The 20,097-nt window shown below is 47.8% G+C and overlaps 1 protein-coding gene across 7 annotated transcripts in view; it reads left to right on the top strand.

Moving 5' to 3' along the window:
* Window positions 1-20,097, top strand: part of ATP7B (ATPase copper transporting beta) — a 79,763-nt gene that overhangs the window by 31,892 nt on the left and 27,774 nt on the right. For 5 of the 7 annotated variants that reach the window (XM_032314177.1, XM_032314178.1, XM_032314179.1 and 2 more), the window contains 8 exons: window positions 173-1,403; window positions 7,279-7,536; window positions 9,448-9,611; window positions 13,909-14,070; window positions 16,077-16,153; window positions 17,666-17,840; window positions 18,864-19,097; window positions 19,819-19,910. In XM_032314177.1, coding sequence (XP_032170068.1) covers window positions 173-1,403; window positions 7,279-7,536; window positions 9,448-9,611; window positions 13,909-14,070; window positions 16,077-16,153; window positions 17,666-17,840; window positions 18,864-19,097; window positions 19,819-19,910 — 2,393 coding nt within the window. The remainder of the gene's footprint in view (window positions 1-172; window positions 1,404-7,278; window positions 7,537-9,447; window positions 9,612-13,908; window positions 14,071-16,076; window positions 16,154-17,665; window positions 17,841-18,863; window positions 19,098-19,818; window positions 19,911-20,097) is intronic. The other 2 variants (XM_032314183.1, XM_032314181.1) reach the window with 1 other exon arrangement.

The raw sequence follows: 20,097 nt of genomic DNA, 5'->3' as shown, positions 1-20,097 counted from the left end.
TTTTTGTAGCTTTCCTTCCTGAGTTTTACAATCTTAAACTCTCGGGCCGTGTTGGCACCAGTGGCATTGTTTTTCCTTTTCTCAGTGCCAGACAAGCTGGGCTATTTTAGCAAATACTTAGTTTCAAGGATTAAAAAAAAAAAAAAAGAAATGTTCTTTCTTTTCCCTTTAGATCTTGTCTAAACTTTCCTTGCCCGCTCGTGCCCGGGAGCCAGCGATGAAGCAGAGTTTTGCCTTTGACAATGTCGGCTACGAAGGCGGCCTGGACACTGTGGACCCCCCTCAGACGGCCACCGGCACCATCAGCATTTCGGGCATGACTTGCCAGTCATGTGTAAAGTCTATCGAGGGCAGGATTTCCAGCCTGAAAGGCATCGTGAGCATTAAGGTTTCCCTGGAACAGGGCAGTGCGACGGTGAGGTATGTGCCGTCCATCCTGAGCCTGCCGCAGATTTGCCGTCACATTGAGGACATGGGCTTTGAGGCCAGCGTTGCAGAGGGAAAGGCTGCCTCCTGGCCTTCGAGGTCCTCGCCTGGCCTCGAGGCTGTGGTCAAGCTTCGGGTGGAAGGCATGACCTGCCAGTCCTGCGTCAGCTCCATCGAAGGCAAGCTCGGGAAACTGCAGGGAGTAGTGAGAGTCCGAGTGTCCCTCAGCACCCAGGAGGCAGTTATTACATACCAGCCTTACCTGATTCAGCCCCAGGACCTCAGGGACCACGTCAGTGACATGGGCTTTGAAGCTGTCATCAAGAACAAAGTGGCGCCCGTAAGCCTGGGACCCATCGATATCGGGCGCTTACAGAGCACCAATCCAAAGACCCCTTTGGCATCTGATAACCAGTCTCTCAATAACTCTGAGACCTCAGAGCACCAAGGGAGCCACACGGTCACCCTGCAACTGAGAGTAGATGGAATGCACTGTACGTCTTGTGTCATGAATATTGAAGAAAACATAGGCCAGCTGCCCGGGGTTCAAAGTGTTCAAGTGTCCTTGGAGAGCAGACTGGCCCAAGTACAGTATGACCCTTCTCGCGTCACCGCCACCGCCCTGCAGAGGGCCATCGAAGCGCTTCCACCTGGGAACTTCAAAGTCTCTCTTCCTGATGGTGTGACAGGAAATGGGACAGGTCGCAGGTCTTCCAACCGTGTTGTCCCTGCCCCCACGCTGAGACCCCAGGTGCAGGGGGTGTGCGATACTGTGGTGCTCGCCATTGCTGGCATGACCTGTGCGTCCTGTGCCCAGTCCATCGAAGGCCTCATCTCCCAAAGGGAAGGGGTACAGCGGATATCGGTCTCTGTGGCTGACGGGACTGGCGTGGTTCTCTATGATCCGTCTGTTACTAACCCGGAAGAACTCCGAGCTGCTGTTGAAGAAATGGGATTTGAGGCTTCAGTCATTTCTGGTATGTGGTCGACCCACGTGAAGCTCACCCTGGGGTCTCCTCCTCTGCTTACAACAGAGGGCCTACAGGGTGGGGTGGGGAGGGCACGCTTGCTGCCCACCTGTCAACAGGGGTGACTGAATTCTGCAGCTTTTCCTTGTATGTTAAGTGTGTTAATGTAGAAGAAATAGAATTTTTTGGTGGTTAGATTCTGCCTCTCATGGAGCTGGGACTGAAATGCTAAGCTCTTTGTTTTTTGTTTTTTTTTTTTTTTTCTGAAGAGAACTCTAATTCCGTGATCTTTTTTTAAAAAAAGAGTCCTGTGGGAGCATCAGGACCTTCTCTCTCCAAAGGAACCATCATCACGTTCTGCGATTTCTCTGCTGAACAAAACAGTACAAGCAGAACCTTAGTCCCACCACCGGGAGTGCATTCTGTTGAAAGTGGGAATTAAGGAGGGGTGCGGTGATGATGGCTTGCCCTCCTCAGTGGCCGTGGGGAGAGGCGCGCATTTCTGCCGTGTGCCCTGTGAGACCTGTGAGCGGTGGGCTCTGCCCAGAGCCAATGCTGCAACGCAGCAGGCCGAGTCCCGTGTGAGCCGGCGAGGGCAGGGGACGGGGCGGGGATGCTGGAGGCAGCTCAGGTGCGCTGGGGTTGCCGACACGAGCGGCTGAGCGTGAGCACTCAGGAGGCGGTGGGACCAGCGGGGCAGCAGGTGAGCCGCTCCGAATGGGCCGCGTGTCCAGCTGAGCCGGTCTTCTCTGCAAAAGTGAGGGGTGTCAGCAGTGGGTTTTAATCCAGAGGCCGTGGAGGGAAGTCCACACTAGAGCAGGCTGGTCGCGGTCAGTGCAGAATGGACTGAGGCCCGGAGGGCTCACAGGACACTGTGTGACAGATGACGTGGGGCTGGAGAGCAGGGGATGGATTAGAAACGACATCCAAGAGGTTGTGTCCAGCAAGCTTGGTCCGGGTGAGGCCTGTGATACGGCGGGCCGGGGAGGAGGGGAGAGCCTGTGGCCAGACCAAGCTGCGGGAGGACAGCAGAGTGTTAGGCTGAATTCCGGCAGAGTGGGGCTGGAAATGCAGATTTGGGTGGTGGGAGCCAGGGGAGATGACAAAAGTCCGCGGAAAGGGAGTGTGATCCGGGACAAGCAGAGGGAGGAACGTGAGGGCACTGATGTGGAAGGAAAGGTATCTAGAGAACGAGATTTTCACAGACAAGGACAGCACCCTGGAAGTAAAGGAAGCTGTTTCAAGGAGGCGGGTTATGGGGCCTCAGGCTCCGTGTAACTAGGAGGTGGTGGCTCAGGTGAAGGGGTGCCTAGCTGCATGGTGGGGGGAGGTGCAGCCCTCCAGGAGCTTAGCTGAGGAAGGACGGAGGTGGTAGATGGGAAGGGGGTTTGCAGAGAGGCTGAAGATGAGGGAGAGCTGGACATGCAAGGGACAACTGGCTTTGATCCCAAGATACAGGCCCTGGACAGCAGTGCGAGTTACAGATGGGACCAGGCCGGTAGAGCCCATCAGCCTGCGTGGCAGCCTGTGCCATAGGGCGGTGGCCAGCCCGGCTCTCGGAAGGGCTCGTGGGCAAAGACCCGTGGCCATGCTCAGGGCCAGCCGGGCTTGGGTTTCCCACATCCACCTCGCGGTAGCCGCCAAGATAAAGTGTGTCTCCTTGAAAAGTTCGCTCTGTCATGGTGCTTCCCTTCACACACTCCCTTATAGGGAGTGGGTAGGTCATGTAGAATGACTTGGCCCTGTTCTGCACTTTGTCTTTTGTACCCGGTTTCAGGAAGGAGGTTGTTTTTAAACAAAAATCAATAAGGAAAACACAATGGAACAGTAAATCCTGTACTTGAAAGGTAGAAAACGCAGTACAGAGTCATCATCTGCTGTATTTGTATGAGGTTTCAAGTCTTTCAACAGTAGAATCAGGTTGTTGGCAGGAAAAAGATATTTGCATTGAACTGCATAATCCAGAGTAACTGGATTTGACTAAATAAATCTAGAAAGAAAAGAGCAGTGCTTTTTATTGGTCAGAATTATGAGAATTATGTTTTTAGCCCAAGAGGTATTTAGTGTACCAGATTTAGCAAATAAAGATACAGGACAGCTAGTTAGATTTGAATTTCAGGTAAGCAGTGAATACTGTTTCAAAGTGTGTCCCATGCAATATTTGGGACATACTTATACTAAGAAGTTATTTGCTGTTTTTTATGAAATTCAAATTTAGCTGGGCATTTTGTACTTCACCTGGTGGTTTCTAAAACTTAGGATAACCCATGAGTACCCTGGTGACCATCTTTCTAGCCACTTAAATGCTGAGAAGGCATTATTTATATTTGGCTGGTCATTCTGGAACAATCAGGAAGAGGAACTCCTTGAACACAGTCTTCAAAACCATGTTGTTTCTCCTTGGACGCAGCAGCACCCAGCACATAGTAGGTATTTGTTGGGGGAGAGGGAGTGGAAGATAAAGAAAAGGCTGGGGAGAGGGAGTGGAAGATAAAGAAAAGGCTGGGACACGCGGGCTCACGGGGTAGCTCAGTGGCAGGATTTAACCCAGGGCATGACTCAGAAAATGTCAGAGAGAGCTGAGTAACCACACCGGGAATGGAAAGGAAACCGAGAGATGACGGAGAGCAGGAGGGTCTGAGGGAAGAGGGCCCCCAAGAGCTGGGGGCGGAGCCGGCGGCACTGGAACTTCTAAGGAGAGGCTGTGGCCAGGAGCTGGGCTCCCAGTAAGTAGGTGGGAAACACTTCGGGCTTTCCCTCTTTCTGTCCTGTTGTTTCCCACTGGTTACCTTCCATGTGCCAGATTTAATCACAAGCCAGTTAGCAAGGGAGCCTGGGAAAAGTGGTTTAGCAGGGGTCAGTCCCCTTGACAACAGGGCTGGGAGAGGGAAGGGAGCAGTCTGAGAGCGTGTGTGCAAGTGGCGGGCATTGAATTTCGGCCAGCTTACTGGACAGCTAAATATATAGACCTGGTTTGTATCTAGAAATCAGCTCTGCATGTGTGCACTGGTTTGCATGGTAAGTATTGTCTGAATGAATGAATGAACAGATGAATGACTATATGAATATACCATGAGGAAAAGTCATCTGTCACGTGCAACATGTTCCCCTCACCCTTGTAAATGGGCAGTGTCCCTCTGGGGGCACTGTTCCATGACCCCAGCATGTGTCTTGGGGCTTCTGGGTCCCAGGCACTGTGCCGGCTGTCGTGAGTGCTCAGAGGCAGTCCAGGACCTGCCCACGTGTGGTTCCTGCTTGACCAGGGAAGCATCTCAGAGACCCATCATCCAAGGCAGGTTGGAATAAATGTGACGAGGAAAGTGTTGGTAGAGCACTCTTGGGATTCAGAAGGGGAAGAGAGAATCCAGCATCTGGACTTGATGATTAGAGGTGACTTTGGAGCTGGGCTTGAGTCAGACAATAGAGAGGGTGTCAGCAGGCAGAAAAGGGCAGGACTGCACCAGACAAGACGGAGGAGATCCAGCACAGGCCCACGGGCAGGAGTCTTACTGCTCTGTCTTGGGAACGGTCTGGCTTGGGTGGAAATAGAATATAAGTAGTGGGAGATAAGGTCAGCCAGGCCAGCACTCTAGTGCAAGCCACCATCCTCTGTGACCTGGATCCTGGAAGAGGCTTGGAACTAGTCTCCCTGCTTCTGAGCCTTTCAGCCTTACAGTCTGTTTCCTGCCCAGCATTCACAGTGTTCCTGTTACTCTGCTGATACTCTGAAACCTTGCCATGTATATTGTGAGAGGGGTTCCTTAGAGAGCTCTAGAAGCCCCCTCCCTGACTCCCCACCTTTCTGACCCCTTCCCAGTCCTCATAGCAAGTTTGTTCTCACCTCAGTGCCTTGTACTTGCCGACCCCCGGTCTGGAATATGCTTTCCCTAATATCCACATGGCGCACTTCATTTCATCTATATTCTGGACTTTCACCAAAGTATTTAATTTATGTTTAGAAGTGCATAGATTTGCATTATACATGGTGGTTTTGTAATCTCTTTCACCCGCACTTTATCATAAACATGCCTTTAGGTCCATCCGTACGTCTGTGACGCCATGCGCAGCGGCTGCATAGCATTCCGTTGTGGGGATGCGATACAACTTAGTTTCCATTTGGACTTTTCGCATCTACTTTTTGTGCATGTGATTGTAGATAATAGCAATAGCAATCTTTGAGGCTACATTTTTTGCACATACTTAGTTATTTCCTTTTGATACCTTATAAATTCCTGGAAGTGTTCATTACTGGGTCATAGAATATGAACTTTATTTCATTCCATTACAAATATTTATTGTGCCTCTACTAAGTGCCAAGTAGTTAGAGGTACTGTTTTTGATAATATTGTCAAGTAGACTTCCAGAAAGTCAAACCAATTTATATGCCCACCCATTGTCTTAGTATAGATGAATAAAAAAATGGGACCCAGTAATACAGACTTTTTTGGGTTTTGTTAGTTCATTTCAACTTTCTTTAATGATCTCCAGAAGCCCAGAATTTAGGTGAGTTAAATCCTAGTGTGGGAGAATGGCAATGTGTAGATTGTCGGTTAGTAAAGGAGTCCAAAACTCTTTGTAATAGGACAAATATTATTAAAATTGTTGACCACAATATTTAGATAGAAAGACAGGTGAATCCAAAAAACAGGTGATGGACTAGGAAAATGGGGAGGGGTTGAACAGGTGCAGGGGGGTTGGACAGGTACGGTGCAGGTGGATGGGTGCAGGAGGTAGAATGTGGAGAGGTTGTGGCCATAAAACAGCTTTTGTGAGTTTGGCATCCAAAGGGCAGGGTCATTTTGAACAATGACCGAGTCCAGGAAAGTACTTTCTGTCATCAAAATTGTGTGACTTTCTGGAGTCATAGAAACTCTCTAGGTCTCGATCTGGGCAATTAGTTACATATGTGGGTCCATATGTGATGGGCAGAGAAATGGCCCCCAACGATGTCTGCGCCCTCGTCCCCAGAGTTCAGCAGGGGGAAGGATGGTCTTTTCAGTTTATGTGCTGAATCAGCTGGGTATCCAAATGGGAAGAGATTCACCTTAACTCTCACCTCGTAACCTACCCAAAGTTAATTTGCTGTATGGCAAATACTGTGGAAGTTTATGAAAGTAACAGCTTCTAGAAGAAAACAGTATGGATATTTTCAGTGTTGAGCTGGACAGATCTGCTACCAGAGCACAAAACATGCTAACCACTAAAGCTGGTTTAGTTGGTTGGTAAGTTGGGCCTCTGTCCAAAGAGCGGGGGCAGAACACAGCCCTGCACGGGTACGGGCAGCGCGGACGCCCGACAAGGACTCACGTCCTGAGCGCATCCAGGATGCAGGCAAACAACAGGGAAAGGTGAACAACTCACTAAAGGGCTCTGGGGTCCACTGGGTTCTTGTGGGGAGAAGCAAACCTGTGCTAAGGAGAATGGGATCCTTAGTGCTTAAAGGCACAGATCCTGGGGGTAAAGAGACCTGCTTTAGAAACTAGCTTCATTACTTAGTACCTGAGGGGTCGAAAGCACATTATAAAATTTCTTTAACCCATTTCTGTCTGTACAATGGGGATGATAGCCTCTGTCCCACAGAGAGCTATTTTAAAGGAGGTCATCCCTGTGCTTAGTGGAGGGCGTGGTGAGTTCTTGTTGTTGTCATTGTCTGATTAGAGCACTCCTCCCGCTGGAACATTCCATTCTTGAGTACTGGCATCTTCTCATATGTCTGAGATTGTGTGCCTCTGTCTCTGTGGGGGTGGGGTGGGCAGTGACAGGAACCAACCCCCATGGAGCTTCCTCAAGAGCTTTCATTTGCATACTGTCAGGCTTGAACCTCCTGTTCTAAAAAAAGTTATTTGTTGTTCTAATCGGAATGATTTCTTACGTTTCCTCCTAGAAAACTATTCCACCAACCATGTTGGAAACCACAGTGCGGGGACTTCCCCAGCGCCCCCCGAAGCTGGCGTTCCTGTGTTTGTACAGGAAGTGGCTCCCCGTGCCGGGGAGCCCCCTAAAAACCACAACTCCGGCTCCTCGTCCGAGCCCCCACAGGCCTCTACCACGGTGGCTCCCCAGAAGTGCTTTCTACAGATTGGAGGCATGACCTGTGCATCCTGTGTGTCCCACATAGAGAAGAGCCTGCAGAAGGAAGCAGGTAGGAGGCCTGCCCCGGCCTGCCCCTGGGGATGCTACAGGGGGCCGTCAGATGCTGCGGGCAGTAGAATGGGCGCTGGGCTCTCCTGCCACAGTACTCACTGCCTCCCTCAGCTCAGCAGCAGCCCTGGTCATCGGGCAGCAGGTTCATAGCACGACAGCAGAGAGGTCTCTCTGATGCTCTTGGGCACTTGGCAGTGTGCTCCTCAGGAAGTGTTTAGCTTGTTTAAGAAACAGTGTATCTCCCAGTGAGCTGGTGATGGGAAGGTCAGTGTGAAGGTTCTGGCACGTTCTGTAGGTAGCTTTCTCAGCTCATTCGGGCGGTCATCTCTGTTTTCCCCTCCAGCCGCATCCATCGGCTCCGCACTGTCACATGAATATGTAGCCTGCAGTTTGTGGAGAAGTGGCAATTTTGAATGTCCCATCCTTTTTGTCCCTGTATGTCACAGAGTGTTGTGGAAGTGCCATAGTGTTGTCCTCTAGCCCGCATTCCCAGTACTGTCTCTTACACCTGAAAGTCCAACCAAAATTCTGTCCTAGTCTTTTGTTTGGAAAGTACCTTAACTATGACTACCTTGCCAGCAGAGTCACTTTCTCTCTTTCCATGTATCTCTCTGCTCAGACTCCTTGGCCCTTACAGTCAGCCCTAAAGTAGGGGGCTGCATTTCCAGCCGCTGACTCCCTCTGCTGTATAGTGTGCTAGAGTTCTAGAATGACTGTTTGCACATGGAGGCATGCTTGTCCTCCATGGGCTGGCTGCTCATAAAATACCCTAGATCTCACGGTGCCTGTGTTTCTTTTCCTGACTTGAATCCCTCATTTTTATCAATTATGACATCCTTTCTAAAGCACAGTTCTTGCTTTTATGTGAACGAGTCATGTTTTCCCCTCAAACTCACACAGAAGTGTTAGCAAGGTACAGATCTCACTGGACTTAGGATAGTGTTACATTCCAATAAACCCATCATACCTTGAAAATATCATAAGTCAATAATACACCTAACCTAGGGAACATCATCATAGCTTGGCCAGACTGATCTGAAACAGGTCAGGATGTGTATGGGTGGTTCACCCTCACGGTGGCGCAGCTGACAGGGGCCAAGGCTCTGAGCCACTGCCTAGCATGGCCAGAGTTCTGTACAGCATAGTGCTCTCCCCAGAAAAGGTCCAAAGCCCGGATTTGAAGTACGGTTTCTACTGAATGGGTATCCCTTTTGTACCATCATAAAGTCGAAAACCTGTAAACCAAACTGTTGTTGGAAATGGTCTGCAGTCTGGGATTTCTCTTCCACTTCTTAAAGGGATTCAAGAGTGGAAAAGAGTAAGGAAACTACTTCTGAAAGAATTTTGTGTGTGTGTGTGTGAAAAGTGCCTGAAGATAAAAGTCCACCACTGAGGTCCCAGTAGTTGTGAGCTGCAGACTGTATCCCTTGCTGTGGGATGTGTGCGCCCTCGGCATCTTCCCGAGCCTGACTCAGTGGCCCCCATCCAGCAGCCCAGGCATCGTCTGGGAGCAGGGCACAGAACCTCAGGCCCACTCCAGACTGACTGAACCAGAATCTGGAGTTTAACAAGGTCCTCAGGTGGTTTGTATGCCCATCAAAGTGTGAGAAGCATTGTTCTAGAACACTGGTTCTCACACTTGGCTGGTGCATTAAAGTCGCCTGGGGAGCTTTTAAAAAAAAAAAGGTGGCTGGTGTCCACCTTGAGGGATTCTGATTTAACTAGTCTGAGTTTAGGGCCAGGCACAGTGATTGTTAAAAGCTCCCCAAGTGACCTCATGTGCAGTCAAGTCTGAGAACTCCTGTTCTAGAGGCTTCTGGGGCATATGTTTTCCTTTGTTAGTTGATGTTGACTGTGTCATCCCAGAGGCCTTCCCCGGAGTGATACACCTGTGGCCCGATGGTTCCAGGTATTCTGTCAGTGCTGGTTGCCCTCATGGCTGGGAAGGCAGAGGTCAAGTATAACCCAGAAGTCATCCAGCCCCTGGAGATAGCTCAGCTCATCCAGGACATGGGCTTTGAGGCGACAGTAATGGAAGACTACACAGGCTCCGATGGCGACCTCGAACTCATCGTAAGTGCGGCAGCTGAGCGGGAGCTGGGGCGGGACCTGGGGCCTGAGGGCTGCAGGTCTCTGACGGGGGCCTGGAAACTTCTCCCGTTTTGCACATATCCTACGTGTTGTTGGGGTTTTGTTTGTTTGGTTTTCCTTTGAAGCCAACAACAACGACCTGTTCCTTTTGTGAGGAAATGTCAGTCCTGTCACAGTCACGGGGGTGCATCCCACTGGGCACGTTCACAGTGTGAGGAGGAGGAGGGGGTGAGTGGCAGGATTGTAGGAAGAAGAAGAGTTTCAATGGCAGCTGTCCAGAGTTGGACTGGAGGGCGCTGAATGTGAACACATTCCAGAAAGCCTGGAGGGAAGCTAGAATGCCAGGGGCGTCTCAAGGCCAGAGGTGAGTCAGCATGGTAACCAGTGCCCTGGTGCCGTCACAGCCCAATGCAGGCACAGGGCTGTCTAGAAGGTAGTTGGCGACCAGTGTCCCAAAGCACTCAGTCTGAGGTGAATGCCAGGGTGGCAGGGGTGGTGGTGGGCGGGGGCGTGGGCATTACTGTTTGCTGTCTCTCCACTGTCACCAGCTGTGCGTGACAGCAGACCATGGCAATAGTAGGTATGTCTAGCATTAACAACATGATGTATTCATAAGTACTTGTGTATAAGCGCTTTTGTGTAAATAAAGGGAGACTTAGGACAAGGAATTGAGTAATACTGTTGTACCAAGAAGGAGGGGTCTTACTCCCTTACTGTGTTTAGTAAGTAAGTAAATGTTTGTGGTGGTAGTGGTAAGTAAATGTTTGAAGAAAGAGTACTAAGGACACTGGTGGCACTTTGAGCTCTTGATAAGGGGCATTCTTTGTCAAGCAAACCCTTGGCTCTGGTTGGGCCTCCTGGTGCGTGCTCGGGTAAAGTGTACTGCTCTCGGGCTTACGGTCCTGGTGCCCCTGAGGCCAGAGCGGGGCCCCTGCTGAGACCCCAGCCCCAATGGAAAATGCCTCTGCTTGCATAGACCACTGTGGAAAATCTAGATCATGAATACTATTGGGAAAGGTGAAAATAATTGGTTTTTAGATATACATTTTACTCTTTCTTTTGCCAGTGAGAGAAAAAGGTAATAAATAAATGAGTAAGACAAATGCATAACTTAATTTTTACTTACTTTTATGTATAGGTATTTGTCTATAGGTCCAAATGACCAAATCAGACAATTTATTCATTGAGTTCATGGGTTTAATTGTGTTGAGAAAAGAGCTTATATAGAAAAGTTGTATGACATGGTTTTTGAGCTTTAATTTATGCAGATGTGCAATCCGGTTATGAATGGTTCCTAAAATACGTTATGTTTGACTTTTAATCTTCACAAGATATTCTTGCATAGAACCGAACATACAAAGAGTATGCATGAGATATTAAGCACTACAGAACTTTGAACAAAGCAGAGCTAGAATTGTGGAGAGGTTTTTACCGGAGTCATATTTATTGTCTGGGTTCCAGTTTTATTAAAGCTTTTAATTAAATAATTAAAGTATTTTAAATGTTCCATATTTTTAAGTGTCAGAATAATATTTGCAAATTGCAACACTCTTGCAACATAATGCTTGTTAAAACCTAAAGGAATTGAATTACAATGGCTATGGTATTATATAATGTATTCTTTTTTTAAAATTTAAATTCAGTTAATGCATAGTGTATAATTAGTTTCAGAGGTAGAATCCAGTGATTCATCAGTCTTATATAATACCCAGTGCTCATCCCATCACATTAATGTCTGTCACTCACTTACCCCATCCCCCCACCCACCTTCCCTCCAGCAACTCTGTTTGTTTCCTGTGGTTACGAGTCTCTTAGGGTTTGTCTCCCTCTCTGATTTCATCTTGTTTTATTTTCTCCCTAGTCTCCTGCGGTCCTCTTTTATTTTCTTAAATTCCATATGAGTGAGATCATATAATTGTCTTTCTCTAATTGACTTATTTCACTTAGCATGATACCCTCTAGTTCCATCCATGTCATTTCAGATGGCAAGATTTCTTTTTCTGATGGCTGAATAATATTCCATTGTTTATACGAACCACATCTTCTTTATCCAGTCACCTGTCGGTGGACATCTGGGTTCTTTCCATAGTTTGGCTGTTGTGGACATTGCTGCTATAAACATTCTGGTGCAGGTGCCCCTTCAGATCACTACATTTGTATCTTTTGGGTAAACACCTCATAGTGCAATTGCTGGGCTATAGGGTAGCTCTGTTTTCAGGAACTTTTATACTGTTTTCCAAGTGGCTGCACCAGCTTACATTCCCACCAACAGTGTAGGAGGGAGGGTTCCTCTTTCTCTGCATCCTTACCAATACCTGTTGTTTCCTGACTTGTTAATTTTAGCCGTTCTCACTGGTGTGAGGTGGTATCTCATTGCACGTATTTCCCTGGTGCTGAGTGATGTTTAACATTTTTTCATGTGTCTCTTGGCCATCTGGATGTCTTTAGAGTGATGTCTGTTCATGTCTTCTGCTCATTTCTTGATTGGACTGTTTGGTCTTTGGGTGTTGAGTTTGATAAGTTCTTTTAGATTTTGGATACTAGCCCTTTATCTGATATGTCATTTCCAAATATCTTCTCCCATTCTGTTGGTTGGTTGTCTTTTGGTTTTGTCAACTGTTTCCTTTGCTGTGAAAAAACTTATCTTGATAAAAATAGTTCATTTTGCCCTTGCTTCCCTTGCCTTTGGCAATGTTTCTAGAAAGAAGTTGCTGAGGCTGAGGTCGAAGAGGTTGCTGCCTGTATTCTCTAGGATTTTGATGGATTCCTGTCTCACATTTAGATCTTTCATCCATTTTGAGTCAATTTTTTATGTGGTGTAAGGAAGTGGTCCAGTTTCATTCTTCTGCATGTGGCTCTCCAATTTTCTGAACACCATTGGTCAAAGAGACTATCTTTTTTCCATTGGACACTCTTTCTTGCTTTGTTGAAGATTAGTTGACCATAGAGTTGAGGGTCCATTTTTGGGTTCTTTATTCTGTTCCATTGATCTATGTGTCTGTTTTTGTGCCAGTACCATACTGTCTTGATGGTCATAGCTTTGTAATAGAGCTTGAAGCCTGGAATTGTGATTTTCTTTTTCAACATTCTTTTGTCTATTCGGGGTCTTTTCTTGTTCCATACAAATTTTAGGATTATTTGTTCTAGCTCTATGAAAAAAAGTTGATGGTATTTCAATAGGGATTGCTTTTAATGTGTAGATTGGTCTAGGTGGCATAGACGTGTTCACAATATTTGTTGTTCCAGTCCATGAACATGGAATGTTTTTCCATTTCTTTGTGTCTTCCTCAATTTCTTTCATAAGCGTTCTGTAGTTTTCAATGTACAGATCCTTTGCCTTTTTGGTTAGGTTTAGTCCTACGTTTCTTTTGGTTTTGGGTGTAATTGTGTTGTAATTTTGGTGTAATTGATCGATTCCTTCATTTCTCTTTCTTCTCTATCATTGTTAATGTATAAAAATGCAACTGATTTCTATGCATTAACTTTATATCCTGCCACTTTGCTGAATTCCTGAATGAGTGCCAGCAATTTTGGAGTGGTGTCTTTTGAGTTTTCCACATAAAGTATCATATCATCTGCAAAGAGTGAGAGTTTGACTTCTTTGCCAATTTGGATGCCTTTTATTTCTTTTTGTTGCCTGATTGCTGAGGCTAGGACTTCTAATACTATGTTGAATAATAGTGGTTAAAGTGGGCATCCCTGCTGTGTTCCTCATCTTAGGGGAAAAGCTCTCAGTTCAATGAAAACATTTTTTGAGCAATGTTCAAATTGGTCTCAGCAGTTGTTAACATCATCACATGTTCAGACACTGTGTGTAGACATTTTATGTCTGTATTTAATGAGAATTCTGGGAAATGATGACCACTAACACTCAAAAGAGTGACTTGTCTGGCTTGCTAACACCTGTTACAGGGACAGTATGTCTCATGTCAGGCTCTCTTTCTCTCATCCATAAGCACAGTGTGGCAGAAGTGCCATTATAGAGAGGACTGGGTGGCTTAAGAAAGCTCATCCCTGTTGGTCTGTCTCTATCTGCTTCGTGACTAGCTACGTCTCTTGTCCCTGGGTTGGGGATGAATTGCTGTTCACCTGCCCTCAGCCCCTGGGGGAACGTGCAGATCTTGCCCATGGAGTCTGGAGGTGGGAGTCCAGAGGCCTCGGAATGATGCAATGGAAAGAGGAAGGACTCATGGCTGCCTGCTGACCCCACTCCCTGTGGGCTTTCGGTGAGATCCTCTCAATCCCAAGTGAGCGGTATTTTTGTCATCCTATGTGGCAGATCACGGGGATGACCTGTGCGTCCTGTGTTCACAACATTGAGTCCAGACTCACAAGGACAAACGGCATCACTTACGCCTCTGTGGCCCTTGCCACCAGCAAAGCCCACGTGAAATTTGATCCTGAAATTATCGGTCCACGGGATATTGTCCGAATTATCGAGGTGAGTCGTTCATTAGAACACGTTACACAGACTCCTATGATGTTGTGTGTCACCTGTACTTCCATCTAAAAAATGCCCATCTTTTTAAAACCAGTGATTGATAAAGGAAAAGGTCACCTAGCCTATCCTTCAAGTTTTCCCAAGGAAGTAAAGGTGAATCATTTTAAAATAAACTGAAATTAAGTAAATGTCAGATAATCTGAGGGTGAAAAATCAGTGAATGGGAAAGAAAAGGAAATTATTGTTTCAATTGAAGATACTCCTTGAGAAACATCAATATCAGCAAGATATGTGGCACATTTCATTACCTGATTGTAATTATAAATATTATTTATATCTGTGCCAAGTATCTATAGATCAAAGGATGGTTGGTAAGGAGAGGACTTACTGCATTTTACCTGGGCCTGCTTGATCATGGGAGAGTTCAGTCGTTTCTGGATTGGAAAATCAATTAGAAGAGCTTTCACACACTTCCTCCCTCTGTTCCCTCCCTCGCTTTGTCCACAGACACTCCTCATTTCCTTTATAAGGTCTGTTTCTAGAAACCATAAGAGGATAAGCATTAGTGGTGATCTAATGAGTTTAGACAGTCCAAACCCGAACAAGATGAATTCATCACACCTGAGGGTCAGGATAAACACATTTCAGCAGGAAGTACTAACGCAGTGAAACCTCTTGTATCAACCTTGACGTTGTCTTTCATTTTCTCTTGGTGTTGTGTGTGCTTAGGAGACATGTTGTCTGTTATATGGCTCAGCAGGGTTCCTTGACATGCGTTAATAGTAGGCTGCTGCTGCTAGAATCCGGTCTTCCAGGCAGACAGCAGAGCTTCTCTAGCAGATGTGAAGAGACCCCCCAGAGGGGTTAAGTGACTCCACTTGCTGGTATCCAGCTCAAGGCTGCAGGAAAACCCAGATCTCACAGTTCTAAGCTCAGCGGCCTTTCGCTTTTTGCCCTAGCACAGGTCTTACAGATCAGTATTGGGGGTGGGGGGCATTGATGAGGCCCAGAAAGCAGACTGATGTGCTGTCAGGAGGGTCCCAGGGGGTGCTTGGAACCCATCTCCATCATCTTCTTATTCCTCATGCCCTTCCTGGCCTCCACACTGCCGGCTGAGCTCAATACAGCAGCATCTCTGTCCTCATCTGGGGACTATTGTTCATGTCTGGCCCCGGTTCCTGCGACTCTGCTGCCTCTTTCCCTAATGTAACTAGGCTGGTGTTCGTTGTAAGAGGATTTGTCTTTAGACGGTCTTAGATACTCTTTTTCCAATCGTGACTTTTAATTTTCATTTTAATCATCAGAGTCCCGGGGCCCCTCTTTGTGTTGTGCTGACCAGCAGGACATTTCCTGGCAGGCTTTCCTGTGTTATTTCATAAAGGAGTCAGATAGGATAAGGTGAAGAGGGTCAGGGAGCGAGGCGGCGAAAGAAATGCTGGAGTCACTCCCTAAAAAGAGCCAGCAGATTGCCAGGCAGTACCCGTCTGGCTTCAGGGGAAGCGGGGCCTGCAGAGGCTGAAGGAGCCTGGGTCTGTTCTCTGGGGAGAGGCCCGGGTGGGGAGCCCTGAAACCTGTTCCCTGAGCCCCAGACCTTGCTCTGATCTTCAGTTTCCTCAGGCAGGGAATGCCAGTGCTTGACCTGACCACTCCCTAGGTGGGGTTCCTCACAGAAAATTTCTGTGTGTGTAAATTCATCATGAATCAGCCTCGGGTGTTGAAGTTTCTCCCAGAACCTGCTGGCTTTGCCCACAGGAGGACCAGGAGTCCCCGTCTGAGGCCATTCCCTTGGGGATGATACAGTCTGTGAGCAGAGATGGCGCTGGGCCTCTGACAGGACTTGTAGTGTGATTTGGGTACAGAAGTCATGAGCAGAAAAACCCGTAGTCTTTTGAGGCAATTTTTTGATTAACTTTCTAATTTCCAAAGATGTAAAATGCTTTCTACCAATGCATGTTTAACCAAGTGCTTTCCTCCTTGTTTCTCACTTCTCCTTTTTTAATAATAAGGAAATCGGCTTTCATGCTTCCCCGGCCCAGAGAAACTCCGGCGCGCATCACTTGGACCACAAGGTGGAAATAAAGCAGTAGGTAGAACAGAAAAGACACACTGGTGCTCTTGACCAAGTGTCCCCCGTCACCGGGCCTGCCTCATTCTGTGCTCATCTGTGTCCCTGCTGTCCTTGCTTCCCACAGCACTCTGTGATGTTAACCCTCTAAGACAGTGCTGTCCGACAGAACTTTCTGCGATGACAGAAATGTTCTATACCCACACTGCCCAGGGTGGTGGCCACAGTCTACAGAGTACTTAGTATGACTAAGGAACTGAATTTTTAAAAAAATTTCATTGAATCCTAACTGATTTTAATTTAAATCACCACTTACGGCTGGTGGCTAACTTAAGTTGGGAGGAAGAGAGTGGATTTTTTTCTTTCACAGCAGAGTATTTTGAGACTTTATTTGAATAGGTTCTAGAAGTGGGGTCTGAGGGCAGGAACTACGGTCATGGGAAAGAACACGGCCTGAAGACAGGCGGCCTGAGTTCATTCGTTGTTGCGGACGTTCACTTACTTGGTCCACAAGCACAAGGGTGCTGTTGTAGGCATTGCACTATGCCAGGTACTAGGGATGAGTAGGGTACCGTCCCAGCCTCGGAGGGGCTCTAGCTGGGCTGGGAAAGAGGAGATGAGCAGCGGATCGAGTGGGTTCAGGGGGTGCCGGGAAGCCAGCCAGCAGGGGACGCATGATCTGAGCCTCGAAGAGTGAGTGGAAGTTCGCCAGGCTGTGGGAGTGGGGGTTGACTTGAGGGTCTTCTAGGGGCATGGAGACAGGGGTCTTCAGGGACTCCTGTGACTGCTGTGGTCAGCACGCCTGGAGCAGGGAAGGACTGACAGGAGAGGCACCTGGAAGGCGAGCGAGGGGCTAATCCTCGGGGCCCTGGGGGACAGGCTGAGAGTCTAAGACTGCGTCTTGGGGGCCTGTGGTTTGCAGACCAGAGTGGAGGTGTGCTAGGGCTTCCACAACACATGGTGGGAATGTCACAAATGCTCATATGAGACCACAGCTATCCCCTGCGACCCCCATGTCAGACTTCAGTGTTCACCAAGATGGCTTTGCAGTTCTCACTGACTAGATTACATAATAGTTTAAAAATCAAATGTAGAAGTAAGTTCGGACTAATAAAATTTTGTTTTTATCTGTTTTTTTTTTCCTTGGGAGGCTGTATGAAATTTTATTTTGAAAGAAGAGCAGCAGGCAGCCATGTGGGCTGGGGTGTTCCCCTTCTTTAGGGCTGGGTTCTCAGTTCTGGGCCTCAGCGCCCCCCCCCCCCCACAACGGATTAGAGGCGACGGGTCAGCCTCAGGCGGGCAGAGTGTCTGTGTATCTCTGGAACATCCCCGAGAAGTTTAAACCCATAGGTGCTTTCTCAGGTGGCTGGGTGTCAGGGTGGGAGACTTCCCCTTGCTCCACACCCCTGGTGGTGTGTCTCAGACATGTGGCAAAAGCAAGTCTGAAACTGAGGCCCCAGGAGAAGGCCAGCCCACAATCCAAGTGACAGATGCTACCTAATAGGCTGGTGTCACTGCTTTGCTTTGCAGGTGGAGGAAGTCTTTCCTGTGCAGCCTGGTGTTCGGCATCCCCGTCATGGGTCTCATGATCTACATGCTGGTGCCCAGCCATGAGCCCCACGAGGCCATGGTCCTGGACCGCAACATCATTCCGGGACTGTCCATCCTCAATCTCATCTTCTTTATCTTGTGTACCTTTGTCCAGGTGCGTATCGGGGGGGCCAACCTCTGCCCTCCCACGCCAGACACAGCCCTTCAGCGTGGCTCTACCACAGCTGCCCTCTGGGGGCTTTTTTTCTGTCTTAAAATTCTTGAGAGGCAGGGGGCGGGTGGGCATAAAAGGACTTGGTCTCACCATCACTTTCACGGTTATAGGTGATCAGACTCTCCCTGTATAGCAAGCCCTGAGCCGGGCTCCCTGGAACTTCCATTCCAGGGCTGGTAGGAGGGAGCTAGCTGTGTTGCTGGTGGGAAGTGTGCCCTCCACCTGCTTTAGAATAGAAAATAAAACTCCTGCCTCAACGATGGAATGTTTAGTTTAAGCCTATCTGAGGGCAATTATTATAGCCTGAACTTGCTCTTTCCTCTATTTTCTTTTTAATTACAATTGTGATGTATATTTGTTGTAGGCAGTTCAAACCATGCTGAACTAGAAGAAGCAAAGGGGAAGATATTCCTTCCTTGGAATCACACCCAGCCTCCAGCCCAGTCCTAGACCCTGGGGTTGTTACTAGTTGGACGTGCATGTTCACGGATCCTCATACATGCTTGCTTATATATGTAGGTGTGTGTGCATGTTCACACTATACAGACACATGGGCTTTTTATTTTTTAATTGGAATAGGATCATACGAGATAAATTGATTTATAACCAGCTTTTTCACTTAACCGTGTATTACGGGCATTTTTCATGCCAGTGGTTTGTAGATCTAGCACATTCTTTCTCAGGACTACAGAGTCCTGTCCACAGTATAAACGAACCATGACTTATGTCCCCATGGCCCCCTTGTCCTGTTGATGGACGTCTGTTCAGGTTGACCCTGAATGGGTCAAGACCTTGGCCCTCCATTCCTGTGAGTGGCTATGAATCAGGAAGTGCATTGCCTCCATGTCCCTTGCCGAGGAAGAAGTCATGTCTGAGCATTTGCAGGCCGAGGGGCCTCTGGGCATCTGGTCATTCTTCAGACTGCAGGCCTCCTTGAGCAGCTGTTGCTTCTTCTGCTTTCAGCTCCTCGGTGGGTGGTACTTCTACGTCCAGGCCTACAGGTCTCTGAAGCATGGGACAGCCAACATGGACGTGCTCATCGTGCTGGCTACCACCATCGCCTACACCTACTCATTTGTCATCCTAGTGGTGGCCGTAGCCGAGAAGGCGGAGAGGAGCCCCGTGACCTTCTTCGACACCCCCCCCATGCTCTTTGTGTTCATTGCCCTGGGGCGGTGGCTGGAACACGTGGCAAAGGTAACTGTAGCTTCAGGTGAAAAAAGAACTGTTTCTTCAGTAACATAAATCTTAATTCATCCGAACACCTTGTTTAGAATTACTAATTACACACAGTCTAGAGAAAGACTTCAGGAAATGTGAAACCTACTATAATTAGGTGTTCTGATCACTAATCTCCCAACTGGTTGCTGCTTCCGAAATCCCAGCTAATCTGGTTAATTATTGAAACCTTTGCTCAGGCACATTGTGTAACAGAAAGAACCCTGGATGGCAGGCCAGTGCTCACACCACCTCTTTGTATGGAACCGACCGTGTGGCTTGTTAGTCCACGAATCCACACATCCATCTGAGGGTCACGCCATTTTTAACACCCTGCATGATACCCACATTTTAACCTATTCTGTAAAAGAGTGGGACTGTAGCTCTGAAAGAAATTAGATTAAACCTTAGGAAAAAAAAAAAAAGCAGTTACTGGGCAGACTGGTTTCGTATTTTCGGCTGAAATGTAATTCATAGAACTTTGTGACGTTGTGCATTTGGTATGGTGGTGACATGGCTTCGTGTCGATGGCAGTGACATCTGTCCTGGAGCATTACGCGCCCTGACGTGCACTACGGCTGTGTTCAGGGTCATCCTCTTTCTGCAAGGGCTTTCTGTAACACCTGCCTAGCGAGTGTTGGTCTGGCTTTGCACGGTTTGCTTACGGTAGATCCCGTTTTCCATTCTGATTATTTCCTAGAGCAAAACCTCAGAAGCCCTTGCCAGACTCATGTCTCTCCAAGCCACAGAAGCCATCGTTGTCACCCTTGGTGAGGACAACTTGATTGTCAGGTGGGTTCTCTTCAGAGTTTTTAAGCAATTTATATTAATCTCAAAACACCCTTCATGTTCGCAACATTCCACTAGACCTTGTGGGGGCAGGTGAAGACTTGTATGGTCAGATCTGTCCTTTCGATCCAGGTAATTAGCAGGGCATTTGCAGACTACAACATAGGCAACAACTCAGGTGGCGTGTGTG

The sequence above is a fragment of the Mustela erminea genome, chromosome 15, assembly GCF_009829155.1.
Source record: "Mustela erminea isolate mMusErm1 chromosome 15, mMusErm1.Pri, whole genome shotgun sequence".
Lineage (NCBI taxonomy): Eukaryota > Metazoa > Chordata > Mammalia > Carnivora > Mustelidae > Mustela > Mustela erminea.
This window is presented reverse-complemented; position numbering and strand designations above follow the sequence as displayed.